This window comes from Rhipicephalus sanguineus, chromosome 3 (genome assembly GCF_013339695.2).
Source record: "Rhipicephalus sanguineus isolate Rsan-2018 chromosome 3, BIME_Rsan_1.4, whole genome shotgun sequence".
Classification (NCBI taxonomy): Eukaryota; Metazoa; Arthropoda; class Arachnida; order Ixodida; family Ixodidae; genus Rhipicephalus; species Rhipicephalus sanguineus.
The window spans coordinates 15,152,938-15,177,741 of NC_051178.1; the positions used below are offsets into that span (position 1 = coordinate 15,152,938).

Here is a 24,804-nt window from a genome sequence, read left to right on the forward strand (position 1 = left end):
TTATGTATCGCCTCGCAGACTTCCATCACCTTGTGAACTTTCTTGAGTTCTTGGACAATCGCTAAAGAATCGGTGAATACGTCAAGTTGCCTAATTCTGGACAGCTTAGAGGTGACATCCCGCACTGCGTCATGAATGGCTTGAAGTTCCATTACAAGAGGACTGGCTTCCGTAGATAGATAACGCTGGTGACCACTGATGAAATTATGCGTGGTACTAAGGAATGATGTCCTTCCGCCGTCTTGTAGGATGGCAGCATCTGTATAGACTTTGCAGACGTTAGCGCATGGTGCTTCGATGACAGATCGTTCGTCAATAATACCTGATGTAGCGCTGCGCCGTAACTTGCTTGTCTTAGATGTGATGGTGGTGAATTCCCAGGGAGGCATTGTATCGGACTGATGGTCAATGAGAGACCCGCGTTGAAAGTGGGCATGCAGCGCAGCAACAACCAGAACAAGTTTTTTTTATTTCACGCGCTTTTTCCTTTTGCGAAATTAGCTCTGCAATTGTGTTAAGCTGGGCGTGCTCCTGTAAAGTTGGTATCGGGGTGATGCGGGGTAACGCTGTTATTGTGCGCATGGCATCACGGTTAATAGTCTCCAACTGTGCCAGCTGTGCCAAAGTTAAACCTTGAAATTGCGCCTGATATACAATTCTTGGACGTACAACTGTGCGCACGAGCCATCGAGCTACATCAGTACAAGCTCCAGCTGCTTTTGATGCAATGCGGCGGATCAGATGAAGCGTTTTTGTGGAACTCTGCCTGACTTTGCGGAGCCAGTGCGCACCACTGCCGGACCAGTGAATGTCAAGACCCAGTATGCGGACCTCCGAAGCCTCAGGAATTGTCACTGTACCAAGTGTAAATGTAAAGGGGCACTGCGTGACCTTTCTGCGTCCTGCCTTGTTAGCCACTACAACATAGCTTGATTTTTGGGCGGAAATGTCTAACCCTGCGTTCCGAGTGTAGTTCTCAAGTACATCAAGGGCTTGCTGAAGCTGTTGAGCTTGTCTTGAGACGTCTCTATGCACAGACCACAATGTCACATCATCAGCATATATTAGAAACTTCACGTCTGGAATCCGGTGTAGTTGCCAAGCTAGAGGTATTAGTGCAACGTTGAACAGAAGAGGAGGTGGGACACCTCTGTTGGACGTGAAGCAACCTTCTGGCTTTCCATCTACTCCTATAGCAAATGTGCGGTTGTGAAGGAAAGAGTAAATAAATCTTACGACCCGCGTCGGAAGTCCCAGGTCGATGAGGTTGTAAATAATGACTTCATGGTCTATATTGTCATACGCTTTCGTTATGTCGATTGCTACAACCGTGCGTACTGCGTGGCTGTGTGGTGAAACCTGTAAAATGTCGTCCGACAAGATAGAAAGCCCATCTTCAGTTCCCAAATGAGAACGGAATCCAATTTGAGCCGGATGGTATTTATTCTCTCGTTCAAGCCACCAGGAAATACGTGTGGCCAGCATCTTTTCAACGAGCTTGCAGACGGTCGCAGTCAGTGAACTTGGGCGTAAAGCTAGCAGGTTATTTGTAGACTTTCCTGGTTTTGAAATCGGGACAACAACTGAATGTTTCCAATCAGATGGGACGTCCCCAGTCTCCATCACCAAATCTCTGGCACTTGAAGCAACACCTCGGGTTATGGATATACGATCGGACATGAAGTTTCACATAGCCACTTTCAAGAGTGTCGGGTAGTGTGGTTGAACTGAAGGCAATTAGTAGATGTTTCGTTGCGATTTCGTTGTTGTTCCGTCTGACTTTGATTCGTTGCACAAGGATTACACCTTGGTTGCTCCATCCGTCGAGGAGTTCATCTTCGTTCAATGTCATCAAGTATTCGTCCGACACTACGCCTTTGACTGTGTTCATCGTTCGGTGTGGACTTACAGATACAGGGACGTTACCAAAAGCTACTAGGTGTGCGAGTTTGTTGAACTGTTATTTGCCTTTTAGTTCGAGCAGCAGATCCCCACTTGCCTTCTTTGTGGCCTTATACCCGGCTCCAATCGTCTCTTATAGGCGCTTGGCCACTAGGAATGGTGAGATAGCTCTAGCTTTTGTCGTCGGTTGCTCGCAGTGAAGCACGTGAAATTTCGGAAACGTTTCTTTGCTTCTAGGACAGAAGAATGACGTTGCGTCGGTACGTACCCTTTTCGGGGCACGATCGGTTTAAGAAGGGTTGAAGAGCAATTTGTTCGGAAACGGCGCCTACCACCGACCGCGGAGCCCAACAAGGGGACGTGGCAGAACATGTGAACAAGTCTGCGCAACGCCAGTAGTGCACCGTTCCTATCACCGAATAGGGTTTGCCCTAGGTAGGATAGCCACACAGGGTTAACCCTTGCCGCCAGGAAAAGTGGAAGTAAATGTGAGAGAGTAGAGGACAGGAAAAATTAAAAGCGAGAGGCAAAGACGAAGATAAGGGGAGAGAGAGACAGGAAGAGGCGACTGCCGATTTCCCTTGGGTGGGTCAGTCCAGAGGTGCCGTCTACGTGAAGCCGGGGCCAAAGGGGTTGTTGTCTCTGCCGGGGCGCCTTAATGGTCCGATCACCCAGCGTCGGCTCAACCCCCAGGATCCCCTTTTCCCAGGACACGGCCAAACCACGCACGGCTAGGCGTGGGAAGGGTCTAAACCCCTCGTTAGCTCGCGTCCGTAGTGTTGCGCAGACGCCCCTGCGCGGAACTTGTATATTTAAGCAAAAACGTTGCGAGGCGAACGAGGTAGTAGCGACGAGGCGACTGCCGTAAGTTGGGCGCGGCCGCTGTGTTTCCAGCGCACGTGCTTGGCGCGTAAACAGACGATTGGCCAAGGTCAGGGATGCGCTGGCTGTAACTCGAGTTGACCGGACGTATTCGGCGCCAGCACAGTAATCACTACACGACGTCAACGTGTACTTCGATCCTTGAGCACGTTCGCTCAGCGTTGTTGCTATATAGGCCCCCAGCTAGTGAAGGAGGCCGCTGAAAGGAGGGAGCCTGAACGATACAGAGCGACGCTCCCTGGTTGCATCGGAGGGAGGGGGTGAAGAGTGCGATGAAGTGGTGGAAACCGAGGCGGAAGGTGTGGCGCAATCTGGAATACCACGGGGCAGCCGGTCCTCGAAGAAGGCTGCTTTAAAGGAGTGGTGACAGAAAATTTCTGAACCTCTGTTTTTTGCTCCTAATCAATGTCTACTGACTCGGTAATAGCGGCAACGAAACTCATTTGCCCCAGCGCGAGACGAATGTTTAATTATATGCTCGTATGTTACAACCGGAAGCAGTTTCGATTTCGAAGAGCACTCGCTGGCCCCGTGACGTAGCCGGCCTACTCGATCAGGTGACTGCGAGAGCCAGTGACGTCACTGGCCAGCTTCTGCCATGTTGTCAGCGCTTCTGTTTCGTCTGCTGTGTTGAGCAGGTGTTGAGCGTTGCGAGTGCTTGTTTCCTCGATTGTCAAACTACGTTGCTTATCTAGTGCGGTGATGTACGAAAGAGCTGGGAGGAGCGTAAAAATCAGTAAGAAAAGCTCGATTCACTTTGCGAATCTCGCCGGTGCCTGCGATTTCGTTCTTGTCGTCGTCGTCCAACTAAGGCGACGTTTTCCGCCAGGCTTGGAGTAGCCGCAGCATTAGACGTGCTGAAACATTTTCGCTCCGGTTAATCGTAAAGTAGTAGGACGACAAGTGACGAAGGAAGCAGTGAAATCAGAACATTGGCGCTATGTAACAGTGTTTATGCGTAACATGCAAGTGACGTGATGTACGCTTTACTGACTCGTGTTTATATCGGGCAACGTCGCGTTCTCAAGGCTTATCAATCCCACGTACGCGCATCGGAGGGCCGATGCAGTTATCTGTCCACTACGCAATATGATCCCGGCAGCAGAGAGTTTTAGTTCGTCTGTAGACTTGCTAACGTTTGCGAGTACCTGGTTACCGGAGCTGTTGACGGCTGCAGCAGTAGCAGCAACTGCGTACAACTGCGGAGCCCGTAGTGACATCTTGTGGCTTTTTTTCCAACTACAATCATTTTTTTTCTATTCTTTCTGTCGCGTTGCTGTTCCTGTCGGGAGAAAAGCAACGAGAATACTATGAGTTGCTAATTATCTCACTGCTAATGATTTACACAGAATCAGTAAGCGGGTAAGTCGCTGCGATGTTATATTGTAGGTCTCTGGTTAGGCTATGCATCATCAGCTGTCGCTACCAGCGTTGTCCGTCTCGTACACGCCTCCGGTAACCCGGCCAGAACTCGTGACGTACGTGGTATCCGCTCGAACACCTCATCGTCTTTTGCTTCTATTTCCGATTCGGCACTTTCACGAACTTCAAAACTCAATTAAAATACTTTTCAGGCTGTATTTGTGGCTGATATTGTACAGATGGCACCTATATGCACCCATTAGTGTGATTCAACAGTGAAATTGTGTCCGAATTTTTGTGTCACCACTCCTTTAAGACGGTCTATAGACACGGTATCATGACGACCGTTCAAATCAGGCGTGTAGAGCTTCTCATGGCGCTTGATGACACGGTAAGGTCCATCGTAAGGGTGCTGCAAAGGCTTTCGGACTGCGTCGCGCCGCACAAACACGTGTGTCGCCGTTTCCAAGTCAGGAGAGATGTAGGTAGAAACACGGTGTTTTACGCGAGGGTGTGGGGCAGAAAGACTGCGCACAGCGGAGCGCAGCTGCACCACATACTCGGTTGGATCAGGGCAAGGCGAGGTAGTTAAAGCATCTAAAAACTCTCCAGCAAGGCGGAGCGGTGAACCGTAGGTCAGGTCGGCACGTGTAAACTTGATACCTTGCTTTAACGTCGCCCTAAGGCTAAGCGAAACAAGTGGCAGGGAAACTGTCCAGTTCACCGTGTCGGGTTGCGCCTTCAAGGATGCTTTCAGGTTCCGGTGAAAACGCTCAACCATGCCGTTAGCGATCTGTTGGTATGCTGTTGTGAGAATCCGCGAACTTCCCAGCAAAACCATGAGCTTCTTAAAAAGAGCAGACTCGAACTGTCGACCGCGATCGGTGGTGATTGTAGTGGGGACGCCAAGGCGTGACACCCAACCCGAAACAAAAGCTTTAGCGATTGTTTTGCTTCTTATGTCGGGGATGGGAAACGCCTCTGGCCAACGATTAAAACGGTGAACGCATGTCAGCAGGTATACTCGCGGACAACTTTTCTTGGCAATGAAGGGAAAGCTACGGGGGCGGAGCTTCTGCACATGTACTCCTACGCGAAGTAGTCCGCTATGGCGCGCGTTTCGCACCGCTGTGCAAAGTGATGGCTATGCGCAATCAGCGTTGCATATCGACGCAGGCGCCGCTTGGCGTTTGAGGTACACGTAAATGGCGCCACTTTCTCACGCCTTCAGAAACGCAAAGTGACAACGTGTAAAGCAAAACAAATGAAAATATCTCGCTGGTGTGAGCTGCGTCCTGTCTGAAAGGGGTACATGTAGAAAATAAAGGAGTATTTTTGATACATCACGCAGAAAATGCGGACACAATTGTGGGACTAATTCACGAGCGGTAGGATACTCGCGATTTGGCTCTGTAGCCTTCACTTCATTGTCAAGAAAAGTTGTCCGCGAGTATAGGTGTTTCCGTCCGATGGAGGCCATGGTCCGAGGATGTCCAGATGAACTCATCGAAACGCTCCGAAGGCGGTGCGACTGCCCCGTCCGATGCGTCGGTCATGAGGCAGATTGGAGCGTCTGGTGTTGGGTGAACAAGCAGGGTGGCGTCTGCGATCTCTGTTTTAACTGCCTCAAAAGAGCTTGATGTATTCTCAGACCATGTAATGGGAGTACACTTCTTCTTCTTACCCTGGAGCAGGCCAGCAAGGGGTCTAATCAGGTCAGCACAGCGGGGATTGAAACGCCGATAGAAATTGATGAGTCCCAGGAACTCGCGCAGTTGACGCAAGGAAGTTGGCGTCAGGAAGTCTCGAACAACTTGCACTTTGGAAGGGAGTGGCCGGATTCCATGACAATCAACGTGGTGTCCGAGAAAGTCAAGTTCAGGCACGCCGAACGTACACTGGGTTTTGTTGGCGGTGAGGCCGTACTCGGCAAGGTGTTCGAAGAGCTGTCGAAGATGGGAAAGATGTTCGTCTGCGTTGCGGCTAAAGATGAGGATATCATCGATGTACGCAAAGTAGAACGACAGGCCTCGGGTGACTGTGTCTACAAACCGCTGGAATGTTTGAGCGGCGTTACGGAGTCCGAAGGGCATCCGCAGGTATTTAGAAATGCCGACAGGTGTTATGACAGTAGTCTTGGGAATGACCGAGGGTTCGACAGGTATCTGATGATACGCCTTGACCAGGTCAAGCTTCGAAAAGATGGTCGCTTCATGCAGTGGTGTTGTGAAGTCCGCGATGTTAGGCAGTGGGTAGAGATCAGGAACGGTGGCGTAGTTCAAAGCGCGGTAGTCGCCGCAGGGCTGCCAGTCGCCTGGGGACTTCTTGGGCACCATGTGCAGCAGAGAAGCCCAAGGTCGCACAATACCAAGGGCGAGCATGTGATCAAATTCAGCTCGGGCAACCTTGAGTCGATCGGGTGCGAGGCGTCGTGAACGACCATGGACAGGTGGCCCTGAGCTAATAATGTGGTGGGTGACATCGTGCTTGACTGGGCGCAGAAAATTGGATGGGCGAAGAAAGCTTGGAAAGTCGTCGAGTAACTGCTCGTACACCGACGAAGGTGGCTTGTTGATAACTGCGCTGATGCTGCTTGTTGACGCTATAACTTGCACCGTTAGGTGTGTCTTTGCATCGAAAAGACGCTTGCGAACGATGCCCACGAGCAGGTCGAAACGACGAAGGAATTCCGCTCCGAGAATTGGGTAAAACACGTCCACAACGAGGAAAACCCAACGGAAAACGCGAGAGTCCAATGTTCAGCGTGAGCGCGCGCTCACCGTAAGCCACGATGGTGATCTTGTTGGCGGCTTGCAGCGTAAATGCAGATAGGCGATTCTTCGGGAATGCAGGTGAGGGTGGAAGAACGCTAACTTCGGCTCCCGTATCCACGAGGAAACGGAGCCCAGACGCTTTGTCCAAAACGAAGAACAAGCGGCTGCTTGCTGGACCGCCACCACTCGCCGCTTCTAGTGGTGAGTCGGAGCGTTTCTCGAGAAAGTGCAAAGATGGACACTTTCGGGCGGCTGCACCGAAGGTCCGGGGATACCAACACTCGCCATGATGTGGAGACCGTGATGAGGAGCGCCGGCGGGGAGAGGAGCGACTGCGTGACGAGAATCGAGAGCGCGCAGACATGGTAGCGATCTGAGCGGATAGCTGTTCGATCTGGCTGCGAAAGTCGTCGCGTAGGACTTGCAGGTCTGGTGGCAAAGGGCGAGATGCCTCACGTGTAGTGGAAGTGGTCGCGATCGTTGACATGGATGGGAAGTCGAATTCAATCACGCAGTTAGCTGCTGGGTCGGTGGATGCTTGTCTGGAGTAGCCGGTGGTATCCATTGTCGTCGCAGTCATGAAATGGTTGCGAAATTTCGAAAGTCCGTGGTCACCAATTTGTAGACGTCCGGGCGTTGTTTGCATGATAATTTTGCGTATTCACAAGTAAACAGAAACAAAGGCACGTCTACAATACGAACTTGCATATTTTAAGCAAAAACGTTGCGAGGCGAACGAGGCAGTAGCGACGAGGCGACTGCCGTAAGTTGGGCGCGGCCGCTGTGTTTCCAGCGCACGTGCTTGGCGCGTAAACAGACGATTGGCCAAGGTCAGGGATGCGCTGGCTGTAACTCGAGTTGACCGGACGCATTCGGCGCCAGCACAGTAAAAACTACACGACGTCAACGTGTACTTCGAGCCTTGAGCACGTTCGCTCGGCGCTGTTGCTATAAGGTGAAGCAAAACAGAAGACTTGGATGCACCGAATCTCGAACGTTGCCAGGTGCTAGAAGAATCCATAATTAACGGCGACGCAGGAGCCTCTGAAGAGATTTCTATCAATTATGGTGCAATACCTTCACTCTCTGGAAAGCATCACAACATCCCACAATGCACCAGGCACCTACTGAACACCGCATCACTATGAAACAAAAGCTCTATGTCATGTTCCTAACAGGAGTCTGCTTGTGCAACTTCCGCTACATCATCACTACCAGCAAAGGCATCTCGAAGAACCTCAGCGACCACAACAAAGACTGCAACATCTGCAACGACGAAAGAATACTTCATTGACAGCACACTCCCTGCTTAAAAAAAGGACGTCTGAAAATAAGTCATTTAAAATGAGTACAAATTAAGGATCGAAGACATCTTCGCACAAAGGAAACTCGCCATGCACTTCTCCACCAGCTATCAAGACTGCGCCTACTACCAAACCACCTGAGACAAGGCCACAGAGAACCACGAAAGAGGCCGGAAGCTACAACGCAAGAACACAGACATTGCCCTATCAGCCTTGATCTTTGCACGCGCAGACTGGAAGCAAAGCTTCTGTGCCAGCCACGACACAGAGTCCGACTCGTGGGACATACGACCTTCTGCTACAAGGGCTCCCAACCTTGTTCGTTCTTCACATGAGCTCAAGCCATGTCATCAGCAGTGTCCACGCGCCGGGCACTCTTATGTCATCCAATGTGGAACAGCCAGCCTCGCCCACCAGAGCTGCGTTGAATATCACCGGACTGCGGGACTCTGTTTGAAAGTTTTAGTACTAGTTTTACGGAACTCCCTTGTGACATGGAACTACTCCGCGTTTTGATATTTTTGCTTTAACACTGTGCTTGCTCATGTTTTGGTGTTCAACTCGCGCATTCTTTTGGGAGGAGAGGGACTCCTATATATATAGGATGTGTTTTGGCCCATTTCACTTGTTGACATGTTAACGCCTGCCTGTCCTCCGGGAAATATTCCTGGCTACGTCCCACACATTGTTATTGTACAGCAACGGTTAGATACTTTCAGATATCGGTGAACCACGTCACTCTATGCTTACCATGCGGGTGCCTGTAGGTGGCCATGTTCTCCTTGTAGTGCTTGTAGAGCTGCGAATAGGCGCGGTAGTAGGCAGCCAAGAAGAGCAACGCCATTGTGCCCATCGCATACTCCACGTTCCGAATGTCGCTGAGCGTGTTGCCTAGATACAGAAGCACATTATGTCGAAGCATATGATGTCACTGTACCCACTGTCTTATCTGACGACTTAAGAAAGCCATGCCATCACATCTTTGACAGTCTATTTCTCAAGTATGTATCTTAAAATTAGTCTACTAAAACATTCAGCTCAACATAGACTACTCCTATCTTTCCTAAAACAAGAGCAACGAACTGCGTCAAAGCCGCAGGGAATGATAAGGAGCAACAACTTGAAAAAAATGGCTATCTAACCTAAAATTTAACCGACCCGAAAGGCATTGATTCATATGTGCTACGCGTGCATTTGTGAAGCGACGCAGAAAAACGCAGCTCAAGCTTCCACGTCTAATGCCATCACGCGGCTGGCTCTTCTTTCGTGCTGCTGATTACTGTCCCCTTTGCCCTCGCCAAAAATGCGCTACTTCACCATGCGGTATAACTATCAGTCACCAACTAGCCCAGATTTCAGCCGCACTGATCACTGTCCTTCTCAGTGCTCACAGCGGAGCACTCACTGAGTTGTACAGCAACGTTCGCTCTTCGACCACTTTTTCCATCCCTTGAAGCGTCATCTTCCCTGAACTTGTCTCTTTCTTTATATATATATATATATATATATATATATATATATATATATATATATATATATATATATATATAGTTGAAGAAATGAATGAGCACACTTACGAAAATTGCATATTTTTACTCATTTACGTTTCGGCCGTGGCACGGCCTTCGTCAGAATCGTTTCGGCCGTGCCACGGCCGAAACGTAAATGAGTAAAAATATGCAATTTTCGTAAGTGTGCTCCTTCATTTCTTCAACTACATGTGCACCGGACCTTCAGAACTTTCTTTTGAATTATATATATATATATATATATATATATATATATATATACACAGACGAGTCAGACCTTATTTCTCAGCAATCTCCAACTTGGTTGTCAGCTGATCAGAACTTTTATTTAAAAATTATCAATGCTATCGATTGGACAGAAACTCACGTGGTGGAGGACTAACTGTTTTCATTTCTTCAAAATTTTTCCATAGAGCGAAGATAGCTTATAAAGCAATGTCGTCTGACTATGAAGTTTTGGTAGTGGAATTAAACCTTCTTGGCTGCGCTCCGCTATCCATAGTTAATAACTATTTTCCGGCTGGGATACAAGATGAGAGCGCTCTTGATGTCACTCTGAGCTTCTGCAAAAAGAACATTCTGTTTGCGGGAGACTTCAACTCCCATCATGTGTCGTGGGGTTTCCTCTCAGACACATCGGGAAAACTGTTATGGGACTGGACCAACACAAATAACTTTATATGTCTAAATTCCAAAGTTACCACTTTTGTTCGATGTACCTCGAGATCCGTCTTAGATTTAACATTCGCTAGCTCAAACGTTTTAATTTCGTCTTGGACTGTGCTTGATACTGCTACAAGTACTAATCACCGTCCACTTGTATTTGAAGTCAAGATCCCAGTATTATCGGTAGACTACCAGGCGCGAATTTTTGTGAACTACTCCAAATTTAAAAAGAATTTACAGTCAACTTTGTCATCATTGTCTAGTATGGACAGAAATGTTAAAGCTATGAGCCTCTGCTCAGTTTTAAAACGTACCATAACAAAATCACAGCTCACTATATCCTCAGCAAAAGAAAATTCAGTGTGTGCATGGTGGAATTCGGATTGTGCAAGAGATTATCGCCGCCGAAAAGCGGCCTGGAAGAAACTTCTTATAAACCAAAGTCCTACTAATTGGCGAAATTATTTGTATGCTAAAGCTATGTTCAAAAGAACAGTATCATTAGTGAAAGATGAATATGACGAAAAACGATATAATTTTCTATCCAAGGGTGGTAATTAAAAAGCTCTGTTTAGATTTCTTCGTAGTCGTAAGGCTATTGCAGCGCCCGTAAACATTGACTCGGTTATTCTTTCACCAAAGGAATTGGCAGATTTATTAACTGAAATTGCATCGGGCCTTGAAAAGCGCTTTACATCACAGTTACAACTAAAGTTTGTAAAGCATTCATGTGTGAACGATTTTATCGAAGTAAATATGGAAGAACTTGCGCATGTCATTCGCCTTCTCCCTAATTCAGCTCCAGGCCCAGATGGAGTTACGTCAGAAATGTTAAAGATATTATTTGATATCTCTCCAGACGATCTTCTTAACGTCGTCAACCACTCCCTTCGCAATGGCTGGATTCCTCAAAAATTGTTCCCCTTCTTAAAAAGGGAGCGGGAATGCAGATAGACAACATTAGACAAATCGCTCTAACATCCCATGTCGTTAAATTAATAGAAAGAATTCTATACACAAGAATTATTAAGTTTAACACAGATAATGCAATACTGAGCGCGTGCCAGATTGGATTTCGACCCGGTTGCTCGATATGGTGTGCACATGTCGATTTAGAGGCTCGTATAAAGCTTGCCCGGCACAGACGACAATTATCGGCTTTAGTAACCCTAGATTTAGCCAAGGCATATGATAGCGTTGAACATATCATTCTCCTTAATGCCCTCAACAAATTAAATTTTCCGCAATATATTACAAATTGGCTGTACGAATTTTTAAAAGATAGAAAATTTTATTGCTCCCAACGAGGCGATTCTACATCTAAGTATAGTCAAAAGAGAGGTGTTCCCCAGGGCTCTGTTCTTTCGCCTGTTTTATTTAATATCTTGTTAAGTTCGATTCCACTGTGTGATAAGGTACAAGTGTATGTATACGCAGATGACATTGCGTTTTTCGCATCTGCTTATGACATACATTTACTCCATTCAACGTTGCAATCATACTTAGCAACATTAGACTCCTGGTTGGAAGATATTCGAATGAAACTAAACGTTACCAAAAGTGCCATAATTGTTTTTCCTTTAAATATGCCTGTTAATATTTCTCTTCACTACCGGCAAGAAAGAATTCCCCAAGTGGACTGTATTAAATATCTGGGAATAATATATGATGAAAAACTGAGCTGGCGTAGTCACATTGAACATGTTAAAGCTAAGGCTGCACGCGCCGTCGGAATGATAACTTGGTCGGCTCCGTTCCGGGCTACGCAGAGATACTCTGATCATGATTTACCATATGTACGTTCGCCCGATTCTTGAATTTGGTTGCGTGCTTTTTTCTGGTGGGCCAGCATACAAGATTAATCCTTTGGTTCTCTTAGAGCGCCAAGCTCTTCGGAGTTGTCTTGGTGTTCCTAAATTTACAGCTAATAGTGTGTTGTATCAAGAAGCTTGGGTACCCACTCTTGCTTGCAGATTCCGTATGCTGACAGTTAAAACATATTTAAAATTATATGAGCTACTCCAAGACGGTTGCAATTCGTATTTTTTGCTGAATCGAGTGCTTTTTTCAATGAGCACTGGTCCCGTCTTCATAAACCTCAGATTTTGTTTGTTCAAACATTACTGGAACCCCTGAATGCTAATATCTCCGAAATCATTCAATTAGATAAATCCATATACAATGTAAAAATAGAATTCGACGACATATTCCCAGCAAATGCCAAACTCTTGCCCTCTAAGTATTTAATTGGCGTATTCGAAGATCACCACTTACAATTAGGAATTAATAATGTAATTGCAACAGATGCATCCATGAATGATAAGAGAGCAGGTATGGGTATCTTCTCCCAATCGTTATCCTGGTCATATTCATTACGCCTTCCAGGTTATACTCCTATATTTGAAGCGGAGTTAACGGCAGTTATTTTAGCCCTTCAAAAACTTCCCGCAAATCATTCGCAAGCTGTTATAGTGACCGATTCGTTATCTGTGTGTTCGTCCCTCACTTCAACTTCGGAGTCAGTTATTCTAAACACATTCAGGTCATTAATCCCCATAAACATTCGCCTAGTGAGGCTCATATGGGTTCCAGGTCATCGTGGAATATTTGTAAACGAGATGGCTGACTCACTCGCGAGAGTATCCCTTGAAGGCCCAGTTTTGTCAGCTTATGTCACAGCGGCGAGGTTCAGAAAATTTTCTCTTATTGAAGACTCAGAAAAGATTAAAATACGGGATCCAGAATATTCGCACTTGTATTTTGCATGGGATAATAAATGGTGTCCCACGCGTAAATTGGAAGTATCCATCACTAAATTAAGATGTCGTATTCCACCGCTTAATTTCTAATTAAAAAGGTCTGGTCTGGTCCCATCCCCTCTGTGTCCCAACTGTAACGAACCCGAAAATATTGACCATTATCTACTAAGATGCCACCATTTTAAAAACCAAAGGAAAAAATGCTTTGAAATTTTATTTTAAAAAATTAGGAATACCGCTAAGTACTCTAGATATCCTCTCCTTTGGGGCTGCTTCATTGGAGTTCAGTAAAAGGAACGTCTGCGGGGCCCTCTGCGAATTCCTGATTGACACGATGAAATTACCTTGCTAATCCATTGTTTATCAATTTATTGTTTCCCATCCCCTTTCCCCGAAAACAAAATCTTATTTATATCGTTATTTCATTTTCTCTTATCACGAGAATCGCCTTATTCTACTTGAAGAAAGCCACTTTTGCCTTTCCCAGACTTTTTTTTAACCCAATGTTCCAATTGACTGTAACCGCCGGCTTCTTGACCAATCCCCCGTTGTGGGTGTGAGCCAAATGCAAGGAACAAGCAAACAAGCAAGCAAGCAAGCAAGCAAGCAAGCTTGCCCGACGAAAGGGTGTTGTCTCTGTCTGGTTCACTACAATGGCGCAGTCTACGACGACTGAACCTTAAGGCTGAAGCCACCTGTCAGTGCTCGTAGGCCGTCGGCGTTGCGGGTGTCTCCATCGAAGGAACGACGTCCACGCTTCCTCGATCGATCATGGACACCAGGACCCTGCTACTTCCTTGGCCGTGGATGTCGCCGCCGTAAGTGCTGCTATCACCACATGCTCCACGGACGTGAATCCTGGCTATTCGGGCGCCTCACCCGGCATTGTCACGGAGCTCATGCGTACAATCACGCAAATGACGCAACAACTCGACCGCTTGGCGTCGTTGAGCTCCTGCTCGCGGTCTGCCACCTTTCGACAACCGGTTCTTTTGGAACTTCCGGAATTCTCCGGTTTGCAGGACAATGGCGATGCTTGGGTAGAGATGGTCATTGCGCTCGGCTCCCGTCAGGCCTGGTCTGACGATCATAAACGGCTCGTTGCCATAGACCGTCTCCGGGGCGCAGCCAAGGCACGGCACTATTACGACGGCATCAAGCGACAGTCATGGCCGGAATGGTGCGCAGCTCTGATTGCTGCTTTCGGCCCGATCCCCTATGACGCCACCAACGAATCTAACACGTCTGTTACCGAGGACGGCCATCTCCTCGAGGCTGAAACTGCGCACTGCTGCTCACCGGCAGACATCTTCGCAGCTTTCCCCAATGTAAGCAGCGGACCTATGTCGTGCTCACCACTTCGTGTCTCGTACTCTGCATACGTGTCGGACAAGACACCGTTGCTACCAGAGGCCGAGACCTCCTTGCATCTACAGAAGTCTGTGACGCTGCCCTCGAGGACATCTTCGCTTGAATACATGAAGCGGCCTGTTCCTTTCCCACCGTCGTTCCAGGTAACAGACCAGCCAACGGATTTCGATAACCGGATGAACGCTACACCACTTTCAGCGGCCGACAACACTTTTCATCCGTTGAAATCGCAAATGCCACCACCAAGTTCAGCATTGTTACACCACACAGATACGATGGCTTGGCTCGCCTCTGATGTGCCATACCGGGACGCTGACTTACCTACGGATGTCAGGAACGAGAGGCTTCGTGAGCCGTTGATGCAACATCCTCGGTTGTCAGTGCAGGCATGGGAGGCACAAGGAGGCAGCCATTCCATGCTGAGCGAACACTCGGTTAATGAACCCCAGATAAAAGAAACCACTCTTCTCACAAACGACCTTCTCATACCGTCTGCGCCTCCTCCCTACGACATCGCTTCCGACTCCAGAAGGGTGCTTAGTGAGGTCAACGAAGCCATAACGACGAGCATAGCTGAAGTAATTGTTAGCCGAGAACTGGCCACTCAGCCCAAGTATCTTTCATCTGACACGGCTTCTGACCCCTGTTGGCATGAAGTCCTCGGCTTGAAGTTACGCGGAATTTACTCAACAACTACTGCTTGCCCAAATCCGTGGTGCACTGGCCCAGTGGCAGCCGAGCTGCCAGAGCACAAGTCGCGCGGCGCGCCGGCACTGAGTGCGGTTCTCGGTTCGCCGATACGTAGCATACTACCACACCATCACACTGTGACCAGTCGTGATCAGGACGACCGATTCGTTCTTGTACGTCGTCTACAGTCTCATCTGCATTGCTCCTACATGCAAGACAGTCGTCAGCGAGACCTACGACTTCGATGGCACAGCCAATGGCGCCCACCAGAGTCGCCATCGGCAGCTTTCCATGCCGAATGCCAGAGTGGCCGAGAACTTCGACGACAACGACAAAGTCGATTTGGCCAGCCAGAGTACGCTGAGACTTCTCAAGCCAAGTCGCAACGTGTCCAGGATCGACCACCGCGATGGAGCCAGTGTCGCCCTCCAGAGACACTTCTGGCAGACCACCAAACCATGCTGCAGCGTTTTCAGGGCCGACCACCACGATGCCGCCAGCACCGCCCACCAGAAACATTGTCGGCAGCTCCGCGCACTCGCAGTCATGGCCGAGTGTGATGACGAAGAACGGCACCGGGCTTTGGGCGCGCGGGGAGCTAGCGCGAAGCAGAGGAAGACGAGTCAGATTAGAACAGCATGCCCGACGAAAGGGTGTTGTCTCTGCCTGGTTCACTACAATATATATATATATATTAAATGCGAAGCATTTCTTAGCGAACCTCTGGCACTTTGAGCGTTTCTATCTACGTATCTATCTATCTATCTAGCCGCCTACGTCTGGGTGCTCTCATGATCGCCTCCTTGAGTTGGTGTAGACCTAAATTTGCATGAGAGGGTAAGAGGATTTGACGAATATGAATGCCGGGTCATAACATGAATAACGTTAAAATCCTGTCGCGTACGTCGTCAAACCCTTTCCACTAGACACGTGTGGCACATACCCGTTTACCACGGGCCGCGGTGTACGGGTATGCGCCACAGGTGTTTGACAGTTTATATCTACCCAGGAACGGCGAGAACAGACGTTGGTAACTTAAATGCTAGAGCGTTAAGGAAAACCAACATTGGCAGCGTTGACTCAGCGAATGGAAATAATAAAAGTTAGGATCCCAGCAGGAATCGAACCCAAGCATTCTGCGTGGCAGTCAGGTATTCTACCTCTGAGCCACGCCAGGTCTATAAACTGGCTTGGAAAAACAGCCTACGCAGGCGTACTTTCGGTGCAACATCAATTGTGGTTGTGGTGCTGGTTATCTAATTTTACAAGACAGCAATAAACACTACACGATACTCCTACGATGTGTACTCCTACGATACAGGCGTCATATCAGATGAACGTCTATAGTTCCAGTGTTGGCTCCTCTTTTATAGCAGTCTAATAAACATTACATTTGTATTCCTATCATTCAGGAAGCTATATTGGAGCATTGCTCGACCCCGGAAGAATGCATTAACGAATGTTACGTATGATATCCACATCACAGCACCGTAAAGTGCACTTCGTCCACCAGAACGACGAAGTGTCCTCTTCATTTCTTACGAGGCTGGGCGATGGCCTCATGCTGACCGAGGATGATGCCAGATTAATTGACAGCCGCTTTGTAGACTAGGCTACGTAGGCCACATACGCCCAGGTAGTCTACGAATACGACAAACACCATCCACTGCAGTTGGTCTACGTAGCACTATCCAGGCCTACCAGCCTCGACGGCCTATACCTCACGAACGCGAAGGGTGGCTTCAGGTTCGGACATGTCGCTGGCTCTGTCGACAGATAATTTGTCGACGAAATGACCAAGGCATCCACGAATTCTAACAGCTCTACTATACCACATACTTCATTACACATGGACCCCTCGTCACAACGATCAGGACCGGATCCTATAACAAGTCATGACCAGCTGTTGGTGCTCACTGATCATGGTGATGATGCCCTTGCTCAAGAACTGTCAAGAACTTCTTGCACACATGCACACGGGTTCGTGAAACGTGCGTGCGTTTTCGGGACACGTATAAGCACTACATATCAGCTTACCGCTTCTGGTTTTGGTAATACCCACGTTGCCATTGGCTGCGTTACCCAATCGTAAACAACTGGTTATTATCTGCGTATAAAATATATACAAATCTTTAGCGTCATTTTGTAAGGTGTCGCTCAGTAAAAAAAGTTACGCCCCAGTCACCTACCCGCCACATGCTTCGCATAACATCGACTCCCACGGTACGTGGGATCTGCCGAATTTATATATATATATATTGTGGCGAAGCATTTGGTACTGTTTAACGGTTGCGTTCTCCAGCGGCTCCTAGTGGGTCGTCCTCTTACAAACGCCGCTCGCTCTCGGAGCCCGTGCTTTGGCCTTGACTGTCGGCATAGCGAATTGTCGCCGAGTGCCGTCCAATAAACAGCTTAACAAATTGGTGGAGAGTGCTGTGCTCCCATTCGATGCCTCTGGAGCTTCGATCCCGTACCCTACCAGCTACCATGCCTCAAGACGCCGCCCAGCAGACGCCTCCGCCCACACCGACCTCATGTCCCGGTGTCCCTCGTATCCGCGACCCCCCAGTCTTCACTGGCGCAGATGGGACCGACGTGGAGGACTGGCTCGCGATCTATTCGTCCGATTCGTCACCTGCTGATGTGTTTAGGTCCTCCATTGCTGACAACCTCACATCGGTCCAGCGTTCCCAACTTCTGTGCCTGCTGGAAGAATTTCGTTCTTCTTTCGATGTCGGGCAAACTTCTCTCGGCCGCACTTCCACCGTTACGCATCGCATCGACACCGGCGCCCAACCACCACTGCGGCAAAGTCCATATCGCGTGTCTCCCTCAGAACGGCGGGTCATTAATGAGCAAGTCGACGATATGCTTCGACGCGACGTTATTCGGCCCTCGGACAGCCCATGGGCGTCTCCCGTTGTTCTCGTTGCGAAGAAGGACGGTTCCGTGCGGTTCTGTGTGGACTACCGACGGCTCAACAAGATCACTGGCAAGGATGTTTATCCGCTGCCGCGAATCGACGACGCAATTGACAGCCTGCAAGGAGCCGAATTCTTTTCATCTCTTGATTTGCGCTCGGGGTACTGGCAAGTACCCATGGCGGATTACGCTCGACCGAAGACAGCTTTTGTCACGCCTGACGGCTTGTACGAGTTCAACGTCATGCCGTTTGGTCTGTGTAATGCGCCCGCGACCTTCGAGCGCATGATGGACACCGTTCTGCGCAACTTGAAATGGCACACGTGCTTGTGTTACCTGGACGACGTCGTGGTTTTCGCTCCGGACTTCTCCACGCATCTCCAACGTCTGCGGCATGTTTTGACGCGTTTGCGCAACGCCGGCCTCCAACTGAATCTGAAGAAGTGCCGATTTGCAGCACGGCAGCTGACAATCCTCGGCTACGTCGTGTCCAAGGACGGAATACTTCCCGATCCGGCCAAGCTTCGGGCCGTGGCCGAATTTCCCAAACCTACGTCCGTAAAAGAACTGCGCAGTTTCGTAGGACTGTGTTCGTACTTTCGACGCTTCATACGAAACTTTGCCACCATCATATCGCCGCTGACGAAGCTCCTTGGAAGTAACGGACCCCTAAATTCGTGGTCGTCCAAGTGTGACGACGCGTTCGCAAAGCTCCGTCGTTTGTTGACGTCTCCTCCCATACTACGCCACTACGATCCTACGGCCCCAACGGAGGTACACACGGACGCCAGCGGTGTAGGCCTCGGCGCTGTCCTTGCGCAGCGCAAACCAGGGTTCCCCGAATATGTCGTGGCATACGCAAGCCGTACGCTTACCAGAGCCGAGACCAATTACTCAGTCACGGAGAAAGAGTGCCTGGCGATCATATGGGCCCTTACAAAGTTTCGACCTTATTTGTATGGTCGCCCATTTGATGTCGTCACCGACCATCATGCACTATGCTGGCTGTCGTCATTGAAGGATCCCTCAGGCCGTCTCGCCCGCTGGGCACTTCGCCTGCAGGACTACGACATCCGCGTGCTGTACCGCAACGGACGCCAGCACGCTGACGCCGACGCCCTCTCGCGCTCTCCCTTGCCTGACGACCATGCCCCCTGCTCAGTATCTCACATAGCTGTTGCTTCAATCGACGTTTACACGATCGCTACCGAACAGCGCAAGGATAAATGGATCACCTCGCTGATCGACTTGCTCACTGATCCGTCGGCGACACCATCCACTCGCGCGTTGCGTCGTCAAGCCCACCATTTCGCCGTTCGTGACGACCTCCTGCACCGACGCAATTACAACGCCGACGGCCGCCAGTGGCTACTAGTGATACCCCGCAGTCTGCGTTCTGAAATATGCGAGGCCTTCCACTCTGGCCCGCAATGTGCGCACTCTGGGGCATCCAAAACTTACCACCGCATTCGACAACGATACTTCTGGCGTGGGATGTACCGCTACGTGCAGAAGTTCGTTCGCTCCTGCCTCGATTGCCAACGCCGAAAACCTGCAACGCACTTGTCGCCAGCAGGTCTACAACCATTACCTTGCCCTAACCGTCCGTTTGGGCGCGTAGGCATCGATTTGTATGGACCACTTCCTCTGACTTCGGCTGGTAACCGCTGGGCCATCGTCGCTGTTGACCATCTAACGCGATACGCCGAAACCGCTGCCCTCCCAGCGGCTACAGCGCGCGATGTTGCCTCTTTCCTACTACACCGATTCATACTGCGTCACGGTCCACCCCAAGAGCTTCTCAGCGATCGGGGCCGTGTCTTCTTATCGGAAGTCGTGGAAGCCATTCTGAAAGAGTGCCGTGCTGTTCACCGCAAAACTACTGCTTACCACCCGCAGACGAATGGCCTAACCGAACGCTTTAACCGCACGATCGGCGACATGCTGTCAATGTATGTCGCCGCTGATCACACCAATTGGGATGCTATTCTGCCCTTCGTCACCTACGCTTATAATACCGCCCCTCAGAGCACTACTGGTTTTTCACCCTTCTTACTGTACGGAAGGCACCCGTCGCACACCATCGACACGATACTGCCATACAAGCCGGATCCATCCGAGTGTGCGCCTATTTCTGACACAGCCAGGCTTGCTGAAGAGTGTCGCGAGCTTGCCAAGACATTTACGACGCAGGAACAAGAGCTGCAGAAGAGCATTCGCGATGGCCCCACCACTTCTGAGCCCACGTTCCTCCCTGGATCGCTCGTATGGCTCTCGGTCCCTACCACTGCAAGTGGCCTCTCTTCAAAACTGCTGCCGAAATACGAAGGCCCATACCGGGTCGTCGAGCGCACATCCCCGGTCAACTACTTGATTGAACCCATCGAACCAGCTTCGGACATGCGCCGTCGAGGGCGCGACATAGTCAACGTGGAGCGCCTCAAGGCCTACTATGACCCACTCATAGTGACGAGCTGTTAGGTCGCCGGACGGCTCCCTTTTCGTACCCGGGGTAATTGTGGCGAAGCATTTGGTACTGTTTAACGGTTGCGTTCTCCAGCGGCTCCTAGTGGGTCGTCCTCTTACAAACGCCGCTCGCTCTCGGAGCCCGTGCTTTGGCCTTGACTGTCGCCATAGCGAATTGTCGCCGAGTGCCGTCCAATAAACAGCTTAACAATATATATATATATATATATATTGAAGTGGTTCGTTTTGCCTCAAGAACCGGACACCGCGCCAGGCACGCACCACCCGCACACACACCAACGTCCCCGCCTCCTCAAACCACTCTTGAATGCGCTGCCGACTCTCTGTGAAACGCCACGGCTGCCACTTTTGAACCCCGAGAGTTGGCCACGCGCAACGGCAGTGCGCAGCACGTCCGCCTGGCAAGGAGCGTGGCTCCCACATTGTGTGTGTGTGTGTGTGTGTGTGTGTGTGTGTGTGTGTGTGTGTGTGTGTGTGTGTGTGTGTGTGTGTGTGTGTGTGTGTGTGTGTGTGTGTGTGTGTGTGTGTGTGTGTGTGTGTGTGTGTGTGTGTGTGTGTGTGTGTGTGTGTGCACTGTCACGTGGTTCTGACGATAGAGGACGCCGATACCAAAGCACTGGAAGTCGAACTGTTTATTGGGCGAAGTTGTGCCTAGCCAAGCGAGCGAATCACACTGCAAAACGATAGCAGCGAGTACAGTCGTCGGTAGCCGAAAAAATGTCACCATATCACCGTAAAGGGAACCCTGAGTAGTATGCGGAGCAGCCATGTGTCGACTTAAAGTTCTCCAAATCTTATTTTCTTCATCACTGTTTATGATTCTTTCATTCGAGGTTCCTCTTATGTTGTTACTCGTCATATATGACTAAGCTCAGGGGAACGTTTCCCCTTCGGTATAAAGGCCTTGTGGTCCGTAAGTATAAAGTTAATGGCTCTTGCTGCAAAGGTCGTAGCTTGAAGTTTGAGAATACGATGTGAATGCACGACAAGCCGGGTCGGCTTGTCGACGTGCCCGTGCTGCTGCAGCTTCTCGAGCTCTCAACTCCAGGTCGGCTTCACAACGCGCCCGTTTCGCTTAGGTTTCGCAAGCCCACCGCTCCGGATCGGCTTGACGACGCTGCCGCGCTGCGGCCGCTTTGCGAGCCCGCGCCGCCGCGATGCCATCTTCGTTCGTCGAAGCGCACTCCATGACAGTTGCTGTAGAAGTGAGCGCGCCGGGGGAGAGGAGAGCAGAGGAGGAGAGGTAGGAGTGGAGTGGAGAGCCGCAAGTGGTCTCCACCCAAACTAGAGCACGGCCGGAGTGGAGTGAGCGCTCTACCGCAGAGCCATCTAGTGGGCGCATCGTGTACTAGCGGCGTACTGGCTACGCCAGGGGGACAGGCCTCGAGCATAAGCTCATTCGCACCTAAAAAGGACTGACTGGCCGCCAAATGCGTCAGCTGGTATACATGCGTCACAGTACATTCTAGGGTTATCACTGATGCTCGCGTACAATCTAGAAGGCACTGAACGCATGCGCCGGGCATGCGATGTTTGTAGAACATTCGGTTTCATTCACGAAGAACCATGCAAGTTGAAGCACAGCCTGCACCGAGCAATACAGCGCGTCCCAAGAAAATGATAAGGCGGACCCCATCAAATAAAAGAAGGCAACTAAGCGTGTCAATCTCCCGACGTGCAGCTTCGTCCCCATGCTGTACGGAACTGCAAATACATAGCAAAATAATTTCACCATCATCATCACTACCAGTAGCAGCAGTTTAACTGCGCCCACTGCGGGGCAAAGGCATGTGATATGTTTCGCCCATCAACCCTGTCCTGTGCTTGATGCGGCCACGTCATGTCCGCAACGGAACAGAACAAGAGAAAAAAAAATTCCACAGCATATCCACGGGGTGAATGATGATGAGTGGGATGAAGCTCTCGTACGGCAGGATCTTGGCGGCGGCGTCGCGCAGCTTCACGCCCAGTACATCATCAACACGTGAGATTGGGCCGGTTTATACTAAAGGGTCGATGAGAGTCATGGCGACTTGCAGCTCACTTTAATTTTACATGTACGCTGTGAATTTTTATTGTTTAATCACGCACAGGAGAAATCTCACCAGGCACTACCTTGGAGGTAAACAATGGCTGCTAATGGGGAATGGGAGACAGAAGAAGTCGGCTTTTAGTTAACGCGCACGCTGCGAATTTTTTATTGTTCAACAACGCACAGGAGAAATCTCACACCGGCACCACCTTGGAGGTCAAGATCTGGTACTAGCGTTAAGACTGGTTACGCACTACATACAGGGGACGAACGGGTGCCACTATAAGGAGCTTCGCCCCTAAATGTTTGATGAAACGTAAGTTATTACTATGGGGGGAGCCTTAGTCGAGGGCTCCACTGGCATCACCCTGTGTTGTCTCTCGTTTTTTCGGCCCGTGTCGTACCTGGCAGAGCATCACAAGGTGAAGACGAACGAACTAGCCCTTGTTGCAGCCTTATTAGCTCCACTAGCCTTAGCCGCTCGTTCAACCTCGTCGCAAACTTCTTAATCTCGTCTGGCCACCTAACTTTGTGCCTCCCCTATGCGCGCTTGCGTTCACTTGGAATGCAGTCTGTTACTCTTAATTACCAGCGGTTATCTTGCGTACGCGCTACATGCCCTGCCCATGCCCATTTCTTTCTCTTGATTTCGACCAAGATGCCCTCAACACCAGTTTCCTCCCTTACCCACTCTGCTGTCAAAGCGGTTACGCGGGCTAGTTGGTTGCAAGACCTAGCTATAATTTTTGCAGCACGAAATATAAACGCAGAGACACAACAAAAGACACGAAGACAGGACGGGCGCTGGTCTTGTCTCCGTGTCGTTTTTTGCGTCCGAGTGTTTATATTTGCACTGCAAAAATGACTACCATTCTGTTGTCTTCTCGTTCCTTAAAGGGGTCATGAACCACCCCTTGCGCTTGTCGTGAAAAACACCCTGGTGCCACGCCCACTTCTTGTCTTGTTTTTATGTATTCGGGTTTGACCGGCAGGGACGGTTATCAACGCTCGACGCTGTCCGCGAAATAGTGTTCTAGAAGCGTCGCGATCGTAGTAGATCGGTTTGTTAAGATTGCGCCCCGCACGCGAATGTTCCATCTTTGTCTAGAGATTACGCCGCCACCAGCGATATTGCTGGAAAGTTCGATAGCGCCTGTATAAAAGCCGACGCGTGTGACCGCTTGTCAGTTGATCGACGGTCGACGCTCTGCTCGCCGCTATCACTGCATACCGTGTGTATTGCTGTAAATCAACTTTCCGTTTCCCGGCCACAAGTTCGGCCAAATAAACAGTTTCCTCTTGAAAACGCCGACTGCTGTCTTCGTCGACGTCACAACCACGTGACATCTGGTGGAGGTGCTGTTCCTTCATGATCCGGACGCCCCCGTCAAGCCGTGAGCCGAGCCCACACCGTCAAGAAGACACCGACCAGCGGGCCAGCCGCAGGCAGCAAGGTCTCCCACCGGAGTACGGGCCTCTACCCGACAAGACCAGGAAGACCCCGACCATGCCCACCACATCAGCGACGGCGACAGCACCCATGGTGCCTGCACCTGTGCTGCTACAGCAGCCGAGGGAGCCACCTACCTTCCGTGGGTCACCGCTCGAGGACCCGGAAAGTTGGCTTGAAAGGTGCGACCGCGTCGCCCTTTACAACAACTGGACTGATAACGACAAGCTACGGAACGTGTACTTCGCCTTGGAAGACACCGCTCGAACATGGTTCGAGAACCGAGAGGCCACGCTCACAACCTGGGACCTTTTTCGCGCCGCTTTCCTGGACACGTTCACGAGCGTCGTCCGGAAGGAAAGAGCCGAAACTCTGCTAGAGACTCGTGTACAGCTGCCGAACGAGAACATCGGCATGTACATTGAAGAAATGGTCCGCCTTTTTCGCCATGCTGACCCCGCTATGTCCGAGGAGAAGAACATCCGCTTCCTAATGCGAGGAGTCAAGCAGGAACTCTTTGCCGGCCTTGTTCGTAACCCACCTAAGACGGTGGCGGAATTCGCCTCGGAAGCCACAACGATCGAAAAGGCGCTTGAAATGCGTACGAGGCAGTACAACCGCCGGATTCCCACGACGACCTACGGGGAGGTTCAAGCGCTGCAATCCGACGACCT

At 50.0% G+C, this 24,804-nt stretch overlaps 1 protein-coding gene across 1 annotated transcript in view; it reads right to left on the bottom strand.

Moving 5' to 3' along the window:
• The window catches only part of LOC119386459 (chitinase-like protein 4), a 553,828-nt gene that overhangs the window by 492,172 nt on the left and 36,852 nt on the right, over positions 1 to 24,804 (bottom strand). Inside the window, exon 2 of the mRNA XM_037653744.2 lies at positions 8,975 to 9,115. Within this exon, the coding sequence (XP_037509672.2) occupies positions 8,975 to 9,115 (141 nt within the window). The remainder of the gene's footprint in view (positions 1 to 8,974; positions 9,116 to 24,804) is intronic.